Source organism: Diorhabda sublineata, chromosome X, assembly GCF_026230105.1.
Source record: "Diorhabda sublineata isolate icDioSubl1.1 chromosome X, icDioSubl1.1, whole genome shotgun sequence".
Classification (NCBI taxonomy): Eukaryota; Metazoa; Arthropoda; class Insecta; order Coleoptera; family Chrysomelidae; genus Diorhabda; species Diorhabda sublineata.
Genome location: NC_079485.1, coordinates 8,869,843 through 8,885,878, shown reverse-complemented (window position 1 = coordinate 8,885,878; position 16,036 = coordinate 8,869,843). Strand labels below are relative to the sequence as shown.

General features: G+C 28.7%; 1 protein-coding gene across 1 annotated transcript in view; it reads right to left on the bottom strand.

Annotated features, from left to right (window-relative positions):
* Window positions 1-1,768: 1,768 nt before the first annotated feature.
* Window positions 1,769-16,036, bottom strand: part of LOC130450980 (syndecan-2) — a 38,910-nt gene continuing 24,642 nt past the window's right edge. Inside the window, exons 2-4 of the mRNA XM_056789749.1 lie at window positions 15,404-15,575; window positions 9,684-9,869; window positions 1,769-7,979 (exon numbers count right to left, since the gene is read on the bottom strand). Of these exons, the coding sequence (XP_056645727.1) occupies window positions 7,807-7,979; window positions 9,684-9,869; window positions 15,404-15,575 (531 nt within the window). The 3' untranslated portion in view covers window positions 1,769-7,806. The remainder of the gene's footprint in view (window positions 7,980-9,683; window positions 9,870-15,403; window positions 15,576-16,036) is intronic.

Genomic DNA, 16,036 nt, shown 5'->3' with positions numbered 1-16,036 from the left:
CTTAGTCCAGAGCGTAATCGTAAACCCAAGTGGAATGGCTTACGAGGTGTTTTGAGTGTTGAGATAAATATTAACGAATGGCCAAACAGAAACAATCAAGCTTTGAGAACTTTTTTACAATTTGTAAGTCATTGATTCTTTTAGTAAAACGTTTAACTAAAATCAAAATATCTTATGTGGCAATAGAAAAATATTTGTTGGTGCGTCACAAGAATTCTTCAAAAGTACTTTTAATATCCCATACCGCATCAAATAATGAAATAGACTCTCATGGTTGCAATTTGCGTTGTTTGAATTTTGAAACTTCCCCTAATTCTTTCAACGCTCACCTCGAACCACCTTATGACAAGGGTCGTCGTGAACGTTAGTAATGACATCATGAGTAACGTTCTCGCAGCGACCACAACGATCGTAGTCGTTATGTGGAATGTTCAAGAGTATTTCTGGCACCGTGGACACTTAGTGGAATTCACCATTAGTGTGTTGTCTAATGTCAAAAACGAAAAAAATATATGCTTGATAATAAACAGTACCAGAATACTGGAATAAATTTCGACGAGTTCCCAATATAACAATGTCTTCACACTGCCACAGTTTAAAGAACGTTGACAAGTGGATATTTACTAGCATCCAGAAATTACAGAGCTTTGTGTAATTCTGGCTTAAGAGCAGAGTAATATCATCATAACTGGCAATAAACAGAAATATTTTACAATTATACTTCGATATTAGGATAAAGCACAAACCCTAGGTAATTATTTAGTTTAGGTTGCATACGCCCGATTTACTTGAAATTTTATTATGTTATATCTACAGTTTTTATGCTGAAAAAGAAGATATATATATATATATATATATATATATATATATATATATATATATATATATATATATATATATATATGTTGGGCGCGAAAAACATTGCTTCACATAGTTTTTATGGTTTAAACATTGGAAAATGTACACTATCTTGGTCGGGGAAGGGGCGGTGTTCTGTTAAAAATGTAGACTATCTTTTAACACACCTACCCCCGACCCCAATCCTCTCCAACATTGAATATAATTAGTTACGACTAATGTAATGACACAAATCAATTTCTAGCAATAATAATTTATTTACACGTACAAATAATCATCAATTTCTATTGGATACATTCGTGACATTTCTTCAATAAATGCTTCAATTCTATTTGAATATGAATAATGTCTTTTAAATAGAAATTCCCCAAAATACTGACGATAATGAGATCTAGTTCTTCCATGACGAACATCTCGCCAAAGGCGCTCATTATTTTGGGTATGAACCTAACCTAACCTGTATATATATATATAATTGTATTTTTCAGCTTTAAAAACGGTATAACATACTAAAATTTCAAGGAAATCGGGCGTATGCAACCTAAACTAAATAATTACCCAAACCCTATTTTTTCCTGCGCAAAATGTTTCCCTTCTATATGAAATTACATTTAATCAGGCGAAATGACTAATGATTTCCTTTAGAATTGCCAGCAGCGCAAATTTAATCAATATTTGAAAACAAAAATTTCAACTTAAAATTACATTTTATTCATAATAATTTGAAAAGCAATGAACCAATTGATAATTTTTTAATGTTTTTTTATATAAACAAATATTTGGCTGATTTTTTCTCTCTATGGGAAATAAGCATATTTATTCCAAATATTTACTTCTCTTTTTAAAACAGGAAAAATCATCTATCAGTTAATGTTAGTATTTAGACAGGTTAAAATAAAAAAAAATAATATAATTTTACGATTTTATATATTTACAACTGGATTGTACAACATTATTCTAATACTATACAGTTTAATCTCAAATAGCTACAATTAGTTTAATAAAAAAGTTATTGTAGAAGTAAATAATTGATATATCAAATTTTTTTTCTGTTGAAAATAAAAATAGTGAAAGATGGTATTGTATAAGTAAACAAGCTGTATTATTTACTGCAGAATCTGCTGGCCAAAAATCTCACCTAAAATTATATAACTTACTCCAGTAAACACATAAAATATAGATGTTTATGAACTTTACTCATTCAATAACCAATAAAGTCATCAACATACACTGGTTAAACTACAATATCAATAGCAATGGCGACAGCAAAGTAACATCTATATTTTAAGCTTTAACAGCATTTGGAAATATTTTTCAACATGTACTACAAAGATGTTTTGATAGCATGTATTTTCATTTTGATTCGAAATGATGCCTTGACTCACTAACATGACATCTACAACATATTTCTTAATTAACCTTTTTTCTACAACACCAGCCGATTTATTTTATAACATTTTCTCATATTAAGCATATATAAAACTCAACTATTCTGAAACAAAGTTCTAATATATATACACAATATGGATGTAATTTTTATTAAAAAAAAGATATTCCATATAACCAACTTGTATTGCTTTAATCTCGGAAATATGAAGTTTTATTGTATCCACTGTCTTAACATAATATTGCTGGCAAAATATTTAAAATAAAAAGTATTAAGTAGCTGCCTACAAATTTAGAAAAGTAAATTTTAAGCTTGCCAGGTTGGTGTAGTTATTTTTACTTACATTAGCTGTCAATACAAAAATGCAAAGCACTATCTAATTATGTTGTCATCATCGAGAGAACTTATAAGATCTTGAGCTATTAACCCGAAAAAGTAGCATATCTCCAAATATATAAATGCCAAAATTTTATATAACTAAGGAAGAATAACAAAACATTTGAATAAAAAGTGTTCAAACAACAAGTCCATCTCACCACATACTAAATAAAGAATGATGGTAGAAACAAATAGCTGGACTTTCATATTATCTGCAAACAAAAACATCCCATACAGAAAATTTCTGAGAATGGAAGATTGATAAGAGAACGAAAGATTGTGAAAACCGTACCATGAAAATAATGAAATATGCGCAGCATTAACAGCAGTTATGCCTTAAGCATCTATTTATTTTTTAACAGATATACTTAGGAATATAACAAGAAAACTGTGAAAAAATATCATGACTATATTAGATCTGTTAGACAGCATTAAAATGTGATAACAAAACAGATCTGGTTTAGTGGATTTCAAGGCAACCAGAAAGTTGAAGAATGTGACAAAAAGTCATTTCAAACCCCCTTTCAGCATTGAGTAATACTTGATTCACTGAAACTATAAAAAAATGGAGGAACATTTTTAATTGAAAAGAAAACTACTTACATTGAATAGGAACTAGTTGAACCAGATAACCAGGCCAATAAGTGAAAACCGTATCTACATTAGATGCAATAAGAAACCAGAAAGTTTGAAACATATATATATATATATATATATATATATATATATATATATATATATATATATATATATATATATATATATATATATTTCTTGAACGATGTGATACATAAAGACTTTTCGGAAACTATGATCGGGTTATTCCGATCAAAATCTGAATGTTCAGAAACTAATTTGGATCACATTCATTGTTGTTCGGAAACTGATCGAATTAATTAGGCCCTAGTCATGTTATGATCCTTTCTACCTTGTAGTCCAATGGGTAGATGCGATCGGCTAAAGTGTTGTATCATTTGTCTATGGTTTTTCACCTTTAAAAGTTAATTATATTTATTCCCTAAAATAGATGTCTACTATTAATTCTCCAGAGCAGCGTCATTAATAGGCTACAATTGCTCAATAACAAATATTAAACATCTAGAATCTGATATACAGCTAAATAAATATCATGGAATAATTAACGCACAAAAAAAGTAATAAAATTCAAAAGATTTTGCATGTCATGTTTTAAATTTGAAATTTTTACCGAAAATTGAACGTGACTATCGGAAAGTGTGATCTGAATCTCGTTATGGGTTAGAATCCTCAATCACCTGAACTAGGGTTATAGTTTCCGAAAAGTCCTATGGATACATATCCACCAGATAAAATATTTGTACAACCTTGTGCGAGGTACCAAGCTACTTTAGTGAATGTGAGAAAATCAAATATGAGCAACACAATAATCCACTTCTGTAGTCTGTAGTTGCATTTCAAGAATAATCTTAAAAGGAAATAAAACATTAAATAGCAAAAGAGAGTTAACAAATGTTCGTATTTATTGAGCAAATTACGGAAATTTGTCAACATCTTACTTCAATGATAAAATACCAATATTAACTTTTTTACAGCTGCCAATATAATTTTAATACCATCTGCATATTTATTAACACTTTTTTGGAACCCTGTTTTTCAGCTGCTTGTCGGAAATAATTTCCAAAAGATATAATAGACATAATATGTCTCCACAATAGAATAGCTCTTTATATATATTCAATAAAGGAATACCAGAACACCGTCCCACAAGAATAATATATGTTTCAAGTATCCTTTTTTTTGTATGTGACAAATAATCACAATTTTTTATACAGATCTTTATCTAATAATTGTTCGACAAGAATGAGTGTATTTTATTTCTTCTGTGGACCAAGTGATTCTTGACATGAAGATCAACCGAATTCAGCAAAAAACGACCAAATACCATAAATGTAGTCAGATAATTTGAAGCAACATGATAGATATGTAGCTATCAAAAATTCAGAACAACAACATAAGTATACAAATTACCTTTAATAAACTCAATATAGTTACCTGTTTTAAAATGTCTTTGATATATTGTGTCAATTATATGTATAAAATTATTGGTTTTGTATGAAAATATTTCAAGCATGTATAACTTAAAACTATGTTTTTCTACCCTGCTAGTAAGATGTAAATGAGTATTTGATGTGGTGAGACAACAAAATGGCCAAAATTTCGTTATACTTGTTTCTACATGTTGTATACGATATACGATTTGTGCATATGGAGAAAAGTTTGTGCGGATACACCTATTGGTATAAAAATTTTTCCATTAATACTCCGTTTTCATTGATTTCATGAGTAATTTCTAATACTTTTTTTCAATTTAAAACCTCATGATACTTAAATATATTTAATGATTAATTACTTCTGAATAATCTATTTACATTATCTCTGAAAAGTGTGTATTGATACTAAATAATCCACTTCTAACTTCCAGTTCAATTGAATCATCACTAAAAAAAATTTATTTATGTCGTAAAATGTAAAATGACATTAGTGTAGAAATTGAGAAAACTGGTAAAAGTGAAACATCACTCAATAACTGTTTTCAATCATGTCCGGTTTGAGGATTGTAGTACAAAAATTACCCATAAATTTTAATTTTTTAAATGAATACATAGTCTAGTCTTATACATGCAACCATTTATCTAAGTGCTTGGACCTAATGTGTTTGTGCAGTTTATCGAGCTTCCACAATGCATATACATTTCGATGATATCTGTCGTCACTCTTTACAAATACAAATTCCTATAAATGAGGAACATAGACTTCAGCATCGCCAGCTCCATATTTTTTAATCACAAGAATCACATGTTAATTTTCTTCATTACTGTATCCATTTAGCATGTTTATACTTTCATTTAATCTGTCATATTCAGCATTTTTTTATTGCGATCGTAATAACCTTCACTTATTATATTCCACTAGGAAACTTCATTTCTACAATACTGAATTAATTCTTCTAATACGTTAAGGATTTCATAACAAACTTATTTTGACATGTGTAGAAGAATTTACTTCCAGCAAGCACTTAGAAAGAACCTCAAGATTGACTTATATGATTCATAGATTTTGTATATACCTTCGTCCACTTGTACCAATTAAAAAATATGCGCTAATTCACCAATACATATTCAATAAAAAAAATCACAAACCGGTATGATAATTCGTTGTCGTGTGTACCGGCCATTAATTACAACAATATTTTATTCTTTTCAGCCATTGTATATCTTGTTATATAAAGTTTTTATTTATTTCATAATGGGAATTTATTTGTATGTTAAATAAGAATATGATATATACGAAATAAGATAAATAAGAAGTTTATCAAGCTGAGTGAGCTATTGCATATTTAATAGTACAGATCAAATTCTGCAAAACTGTGAGATTCTAATATTTCAATGAATGTATTTTTTGTATATTTTACCTAGGATCGATCATATAGAAAAATTGTTGTCTTGACTTATTAAAAGTATTTATAAGATTATGTACCTCAATTCTCAAGTTTCAATTCAAGTGCTTGATAATATTATGTTAAAAATCAATTCAAAATGGATGCGCACAATGTACAGCTATCCTCAATTTAAAGATTATACATTTATAACTATAAATTATTTACCAATGTACAGTGTATAACACACCCTGTATTTTGAGGAACAGTATTCATTGTTATATACCACTATTTTGAGTAGAATGAATTTTTTTTCTTTGATTTTAAAACAAAAATCAAATTTGTTTTAGTTTGTGTTTAATTTGTGAAAATAGAAATAAATTTTCAAAAATATTCAATCATTTGTAAAACATATCCGAGATTTTAATTATTTTGTGCTTCTTAACCCCCAAGCAAAACTATAGATGTGCACAACCTGCAGCATTACGTTTTTCTAATAAAGGATTATGGTCAATACTTTCAGCATTATGTATTGTCAAATATATTTGAAATTAGTATCATCTATTTAAATACGTATATCGTAAAACAAATATTTCAGTCCACTGTTTTGGCATATTACCTAGTTGATTGTTACTACATTAAATGGTGACAAAATGTTTGAAGAGTCAAGTCTAAATATCACATATGTTATTTTTAGCTACCAAAAACTAATTGAAAAAAATCATTGTCTGCAATAATTAAAAATATAAAGTTTAGGAATGTCTGTTAATCTACTGTAATGGGTTATTTTTGTTAATTATGGTGTTCTATAAAGTTGTGGAAGAGCAGATATTTTCTAATAAATTCTTACTGAAGGTTACTCTAAAAACTCTGTGACTGTATGGTCCACATTTAGAAATCAATTGTTGCAATAAACATTTTCAGAGTTGAAATCTAATCTATTTTTAAAGTAACACAAAGTCTAACAGTAAAAATATTATTGTGAATTTTGTGGTACACGTTTTCCAATTTTTGCAATGATTGCACAGATATAATTAGACTTATGAGTTTAATCCAATAATTTACTTATTACAAGAACAATCTTTATAGGGTCCAATGAAAAAGAGTTCTTGAAGTTGTTTATTTTCTTTCCAAAAGCTAAGTTTAGAACCATAACCACTTCCTAGCAATAGAAAATAAAACACATCATTGTAATTCCACAAATTGAGTAGAACACCAATGGTTTGATTTGAGATACTCATATAAAATATAAATAAATTAAAGCATAAAAGCTGCACAAGCTTACAGAACTAGAGTTAGACAATTTTAAAAAATGTTAGTAAAACTTACGACTTAATTTAATTCTGAATATTAGGTACCTTTAAGTAATATTTGAGTTTAGAGTACATTTCATCAATAAAAAGAAATTCAGTATAGAGTAATAACATAAAAATTAAAATGTACTATAGACTCAAAACTAAAATGGACGTACAACATTTACTTTTGTTACATTTTATATATGTATATTTATATACACATCCTAATAATTATAAATAAATTCAAACAAATGGCGATTCGATAATTATGGCAGTTTTTGAAAAATAGAAAATATATTTCTGAAACAAAATATTTTTTTTGAAATTTAAACCAATATGTAAAATTGCATCATGTGCTTATGTAGGTAAAGGTCGAAATTTAGTAGAAGATCCCACTTATACCCTTTTCCTATACTTCTCCAATGAGCAGTTTCAGATCTTCCACAACATCATTATTTTCTATACAACTATTTTCAGGCATAGAATTCTTTATTTGTTGTAGCTCTGCTATATGAATTTGAGTTTGGGGATTGCTTAGGTTCTCCTAATGCGTAAGAACCTTCATCCTTTTTACGCATCCTGTAGACGATGAACATAACCACTAATATTGCACACAACAATCCCACAACGGCGCCTCCAACAACAGCTACAAAAATAAAATAACCATGATACTATATAAATTCAACATAAATGTTGAAAATTTAACTATTAATGTGATTAACTGTAATTTGTTTTACATTTTTTATACTTTATTTAAAAATCAACAATCTACTTTCACCAAAATGATTCTTGTAACATTCAACACAATTTGTTTTTAGCATCTTAGTTTTATATTGTTAGTTTTTTAAATTAAGATTTTGGAACTGAATGAAGAAACTATTTCATTTTCATCGCACAAGCTTCTACGTCCTACCAGATACCAGATAGAGCTAGAATTATTTCATTTCAAAATCAAAAAATTTTTATCACCATGTTCTTGTGTATTGTGAAGTTAATTGATATACCACTGTTTGCAAGCAGATAGATTGAATATATCTCAACATCAATAAACTCTAATCAAATGAGTAACCTGTAATACTAAAAAATACTAATAAAAAAATTTCTTGTATATTGTGCCGGTTTTTCATAATATAATTTATGTAATGTCAGCTACGCCATATCTATGATAAAACTGTATCTATATTCTAGAAACTGATGTGGCTAAATAACTAAGTTAAAATTTCTGGAGTCGTTGGTGATATTCATACAGAACACACTCTGAAGACGATAACTTGGTTAACGAAACAGGGGTCGGACAGTGTAATTGTGTGTGTTGGTGTAGTGGTAGCGTTCAGTATGACTAAATAAGATAAATATCAAATGATTTAGTCATAATTAATATTTTATTATTAAAAATGATTTCATATTTATTAATGTCGCTTTTGATTTTTCGATGTTTGTTATTTAGAAAAACTAAAGTTAGACATTATTCGAAGAAAGATAATTTGAACTATTGGGTTTCTTATGCAATCTCTACCATTGTAACGTGTGCTTCAACAGAAAATGATTTTTTATTGTATGCTCTTTGCAGATATTCTATTGAAAATTGCACTCATTTTCTAGAATATACTAGATATTTTAAACATTTCATCCAGAAGTGTTATAGTTTTCACTATTAAGGTTGTTTGAATTTAAAAGTTTCACTAAAATACATTTGAATGGGCAATATAGTCTATTAAATATTAGGATGTAAAGTAATCTACTTGCGATTACTATTTATAACAAAGAATTTAAATATTTGTTAGCAATTCAGTTTTGTGAAGCAATCAGATGGTTACAAAAAATAAGTTCCAATTTAGATCTACAAATTATAAAGATTAATAAAATTAAAGCATTTATTGTCAATGAGCAGCAGTGGCCTTTTCAAAATGGAAATTTCAAACAAGGCTGATTTTTAAACCATTAACCTCTAAATTTAAAGAAAAGTTCATGTTTTCTTTTAGAAGGTACATACAATCAAATAATTACTACATGAAGGATTTTTCACAAAACATAAAATAAGTAAGTTTGGTAGAAATTACAATATTTAAAATTACACTTCTTATTATTTTACTTTTGTTCATTTGTTGTATCGACTATTCTTAAGTGGTGATGGAGAAACCACTGCAATGGCCAAGAGTCTAAATTGATTTTCACAAACTTGAGGTTCAAATATGGAATTATCCATTGATGGATATAATACAAAAAAAAAACAATAAAATACATATTTATTATGTGTTACAACAGGAATTGAAAGAAACCCATTTTACCAAATGGTTGGCAGTCACTGCTGCTGAATTACAATCTTTAATGTAAGATACATATTCCTTACCAGCTAAAATGCCTGGTTGGGCAAAGAATGACGTCGGGCGATCATCAGATTTTGGATTCATTCTGACACTTGTATCAGGAGTAGTATTTGGTACAGTCTTAGTTTCTTTACTGATATTTTTGTCAACTTCTGTTTCTTTTGGATATTTTGGAGGACTGGGTTCTTGAACTGGAATGATTTTAGTCTCTGTAAACAAATATTAATAATCAAGAATACAAATATTTGAATACTATTTTAATATCTAAAAACAGTCGTTTTATTTTTCAATTCAACTTCAAAAATAAACAATTATCAATAAATAAAGTTTTTTGTTGGTCCCTGCTTGTAAATGACTTTTAACTGGGTCATTTAATGTCATTAAAAATTAATGTGATTATACCAGGGTCACACAAATTGATAGAAATGTGACACCCTCTATAACATTCTTTGATAAAGTCCTTTGGTTTAATTTATGTGTGATTTACTACACAAACTTCATTATAGGACTTAAATGGCGATTGAAAAATAATTTTCATATACTTTAGAAATGTACAGTAATTTTTTATTTACTTTGAGTTCTTAAATAGTTCATGTTCAGTATATATGAACTGATAAGTCGAAGCATAGTTTATATTTAAGCATGTATATGTATACACAAATTTAATCTTTTATTATTAATAAATAAATAAATGTACAGTTAACTTTTCAGATAAAACATCACTTTTTACTAGTAGAAGCAAATACTTGGATACTAAGATATTTATTCAATACAATGCAATAGTTTGTTTCGAATTTACTTTATCTTATTATTTTTGTATTCCCAAGAACAATTATAAATATTGAATCATTACAAAGAAACGATTTCGACGTAAAATAATACTTCCTGATTGATATAGCGTTGAAATTCAAATATCCATTTGCTTTCAAGTAATTTAAAACAACTTCTTGTGCTTATTTCAAAGAAGTTGTTTGGATTTTAGTCACAATAAGTATATTAGAGAGAAAACATAGCCACACTACAACTTAAAATGTTTGTAGGTATAGTCTTAGTCATATTGTAAATGCATACTTTACATGGGTTTTTATTAACAGAAATTAGTTGGTTACATCACACTATGGATGAATGGACTTTTATCTGGTTAATCAAACACTATATAAAATAATGTTGCCCCTCTTTTTTTCTTTTATTTGTTGTAATATCAAATAAAGTACATATAGGAACAAAATTTGACCATTCAATTACTATAGTTCTTCCAATATCAATTGCAAATTATAAAAACCCTTGCTGACACTTTTATTTGAATTACCATAGGTGTAGATACCTCATTTTGTAAATTTATTATTTATATAAATACTTTTAAAAATATGTATATCTTACGGAAGAAAGTATTCGGATTCAATCGAATCATTATAAATTGGACGGCATTATACGCCGTTATTTAGACAGATGCACTCAATTGTAGTCCTACTTTGAACTTGAAAAAAAAAATATTATACCTCGTTAACTTGCTACCACTGAATAATAAATTATAACACGTAAATAGACGAGTAAAATGTAACTGCCTGTAAGAGAGTTTGGTTTAAACATGTTACCAGACGTGAACTGAGCCCTTTATGTACCCCATTCGTCTATTAGAACTTCGGTAATCTTTTATCTGATACAAATAATCTTGTCGCCATCGAACTATCCTTGACGATTCGGTTATTGCCATCAGTTTATTCAGTTTTTTTGCGTTTCAAACCACATGCTGACAAAGCTTGACGCAATGTTTCTAAACTGGTATAATTGTATTCTGGATAATCTGCTACCTTGTACTGTATTACTTCTAATGTTGAAAACCTGTTCTTATATAAACTGTTGATTGTCCTACATATTTTGAGTAGCTTTGTCAACAGCATTCATGTTTACGATTCGATGTTTTCATTGATAAACATTGGAGATGATAAGTCCACGTGAACTGACGGTTTGTTAGATGTTTACCGAATTTTATACGGGGAGTAAACATTATTTTTCATTTCTTAATTTGATATGAGTGCCACGCGTATTTATGAACTATAGATTGTTCCTCGCATAACTGTCTTCTACAATTGATATTGGAAGAACTATATTTATATATTAATTCTAAATTTGAGAATGATTGAAAAATTTAGTCGTCATTCACTACTAAATATACACGCTTGTCATTTGAACTGTTATCTCTCCGAAATATTCAACTATTCCATGGTTACATCTTAGAATTTCTAGTGATGACATCATTAACTTAAGTTTATGTACCATAAAACATTTTTGTTTAGAATACTTTTTCTATTGTTGTTACAGAACAAACAAGTGTTACATATAAATAAACTTTATTGCCGAAAATTTACTATGACCTATTTTTTACAATCATAAATTTTTTATTCTAAAAAAAGTGAAGCGAGTTACGTCTATGCTGTTATCACTAGACACTTGCAATTCTGAAATATATAATAAAATATGTTTATTATCTTTGACTATAAAATTGAATCTGTATTTCATTCTTTTGATTCGACTTCGAAGTTGTAGTTTTACTTAATAAATCGAAACATGTTTTTAAAAAACGTTGTTTCTAATAAGTGATATAAAAGTTGCAAATATAATCCGAATTATACACATGTTTATTTAAACAGAGACGATTCAAGGAATGCTATGTAATCAAATTTACTCCTTGCGATGCATAGAAAGCGTTCAATACAAATAATCCTAACTCGCAGCCCAGACTACTTTTTACCACTCTCGTTATAATTATTAGAAACGTTTATAAAATCATTTTCATTGAAGGTTTACGTTAACGTTGCCGTATTGTAGAATTTACTAAATTATTTGTTAATATATATAAAAGATAAAAAAATCCATGAACTCTCTTATAACAATTCATAAAGTAACTCGAACGTATGATTTTTTTAATTATTAGGCCTTTTTATTTATATTCTAATACATTATTTTCTTTGGGTAATGTCAGAGCTGTAACATTATTTTGGGGTTATATATAGTGAAAGATCCAAAGGAAATTACAAATAAATACTACAAATTTTAAAATTAGATCTTTTGACCTAACGCGCTTCGATTTATTTTCTTGAGGTTACTTAAATTCCCAAGAATAAGTTAGGCAACTCATTAATATTGAGAAACGGAATTAGGGAATTACTTGAGAGCATAGGTTAATTTCTATAAAAACACTTGAATGAGATAAGAGAATGTTGTGATGCCTTAACCATTCGATGAAATATTTTGTTGTGCTAATTGAATTTTTGTTTAATTAACAATTATTTATCAATGTTGTACTGTAGTTAAAAAATATTATTAATGACGCCACGACAATATTTTGTAATAATATCGGTAGTTATTGATTTAAAAAGGTTATTCCGTTGTGTTTACATTTTTCCAAGTTATCAAATAAAAATATTTACTATTGTTATCTACTTAAAATGTAGCTTCCAACCTATTTCATCTCTCTGAAGTTAAATCAATATGTTTATAGTCTGCCTTTCATTTCCACTGTAAAATGTGCCAACAAAGACACCAGAGACATCGTGAGTACCGAGTGCGAGAGCAAAAATACAATACATTCCGAGAATTCGGTCATAAAACAAATTTTCTACATGAGTTGTGACCTGCGGCGTTCAAACTTCATGGACAAAATAAAATTAGACAAAGCGTAGGTCTATCGATTCTTCGAATTAATTAAGTACATAGTCGTCCCGTATTTTTTTCACTACTATTCAACTTAAAAAAACTACGTGGCTTTAGTCAACAAATATTTGACTACAAATATTCATAATCAACACTGAAATAAAAAATCTGAACTTTACTAAGAATTTAAATTATAATCGAATGATACCCAAAACAACCGCTAAGCTATGAAGCAAAAAAAAATAACCATAACATAGGCACTTCACTGGTTTACAGACAGATAGGCTGGTAGCGGGGCGCGTTTGAACTACCGGGTACACGTTACCTCCACAACCAATCACTAAGTTTTAATTAACCAAATCCTACTCAAAATGGCTTTGAATGATTGACCAGAAAAATAGGAATATTGAGGGACGCGGTAAATTCGAAAAAGCAAAGGAAAAAAGATACGTGAAGAAAAGTTGGCCAAAAAGGAAACAAGCAAAGAATAATAATATGGGTTTAAAAATAGAAGAGAGCAGAAAAAGATTCGAAAGCAAAAAGGAATACGGGAGTAGAGGAAGTGAATGCTAATCAAGAGAAGGTATGGAAATGAGAGGTAAAGCAAAAAAATGATTCAATGTATTCAGAATAATCTAAATTTTTGATTAAGCGGCGGGAGCATGTGAATCGATTCGTTTCCACTCTACTATTAGTGCTTATTTGTTAAACTAACCTACTGCTAATACCGTACATAAATGTACATTATAATTGTAATATAATAATAATTAATGTAAACAAAATATTGATTCAAAATAACATATATATATATATATATATATATATATATATATATATATATATATATATATATATATATATATATATATATAACCTTTTAAAAGAAAAGCGTGTAAATAAAATTGAAAAAAAATGTAAATGTAAATTCAATGAAATTATCCTTTCAAACCATCTAATTTCGTTCTTGTTGGTAACTCAAATTAAATTAATGTCAGAAAAACTAATATCCTGCACAATACGCTCATCATTAACTTGGTGCAGAACATCTACTCTAAGTATGCTAATAAGACAAATAGCTGCTAGGCATTTTACGCATAATATAAACATTTTCAACTGCCACAAAATCCACTTCCTTTTTCAATCAGCATTAAATTGCGGAGCGCGGCGGTTCTGAATTTGACAAAGGATATCGAAGAAAGGGGTTGCTGCCCCTAATTATGAAACGTCTTTACACAAGTCAAATACCTCCTTTTACTAAAAAATATCAGGAAACAATTATTGCCACGAACGGAAACGAGGGTAAAGTAGAATATTAACCAACTTATTTTAGACGAGTAAGAATAGATCATAGGGAAATTCTGGCAACCAAAATAAGTAGCAACGATCAGGTGATTAGTAATAAGTAAAACATTTTTATTTATAAAAAGTTCGTATTAACTGTAGAAGGTTATTAGTAGGTGACTACACTGAAATGAATACATTTTTTGAAACTATCAATTTATGACAGTTCTCTTCCTAAAATAGGGCTTCAATTGTGTTGGATAGTCCACAGTTTTATCTATCTTTGTGGTACTTTCGACATTCTATGAGGATATGTTTTATTGTTATGATTACATTACATACATCACATAATGGGTGTTCTTCACATTATAAGGTAACCATTGGTCAGTCAAATACGTCAAATAATCACTTGGTGTTGTCGGTTATTTGGGGTACCTACTGTTCACGCAGAGATTTAATTTGACGTAGTTTTGATTCACTTTCCGTCCACTGAGATTGCGACAATAGTTTTGTCATAATTTTTTAATTTAAAACTTAATTTAACAAAATGTTTATTTAGCAACAGAGCAAAGTGAACGTCTTTTTGATATTTGAAATTGGGTACTGTTAAAGAACCATTGAAAAAACATTTGTTTTTCATTCATTTATTCATGAAAATAGTTGGAGTTAGTTTTTCTTTAAAAATGGATTTTAAAATTCAATACTCAATGAATTTGAATGCTTGATGAGAATAACATTTTTATGAATTTCTATTGTGGGCTATAGAAAATATAAAACAAAGCTGGTAATTTATTGCAAATTATATTACCTGTCAATATTCTATTAAGTTTTTCAGCATCATGATCATCTTCATCGTCTGGTCCGTAACCGGAGCCACTGGATTCAAGGTCATGAGTCACCTCCCCGTCATATCCGCTTCCTTCGATCGCCGAGTCTTCTTCGTCTTTAAATGTAAGATCACTACTGATTCGTTGATTATTCTGAAAAAAATATCACCTACAGTCAATGGTGTTGTCGAGCCGGAAGGCTCCGGAACATCGTTCCGGTACTTCCTTTTTGGACAGGAACGCGTTCCGGAACGGAAGGTATTTAAATTTTTTTCTATATTTTTATTCATAAATAAATATTAACAACATCCCTCGTACATTTCATTAATAACTTGTTTTGTAATGGTAAATATTTATTGTTGAACAATCATAAGAAAATGTACAATAATAAAAAATATATCAGAAATGTGTTCATAATCAATGTGCAAAAGTTGAAGGTTATCAGCTTGACGCCAATTGGTAACAAATAAAAATATTTCCGCTAATCTTTCTCCTAGAACGTTGTGGTCAAAGTGCAAACACGCGAAAGCAGCGTTATTCAGAGAGGGTTTTAATCAAATTCAGAGACCAGTTCATTAGTCACATTGTTCGTACGTTAACTCTTCTCTTCATAG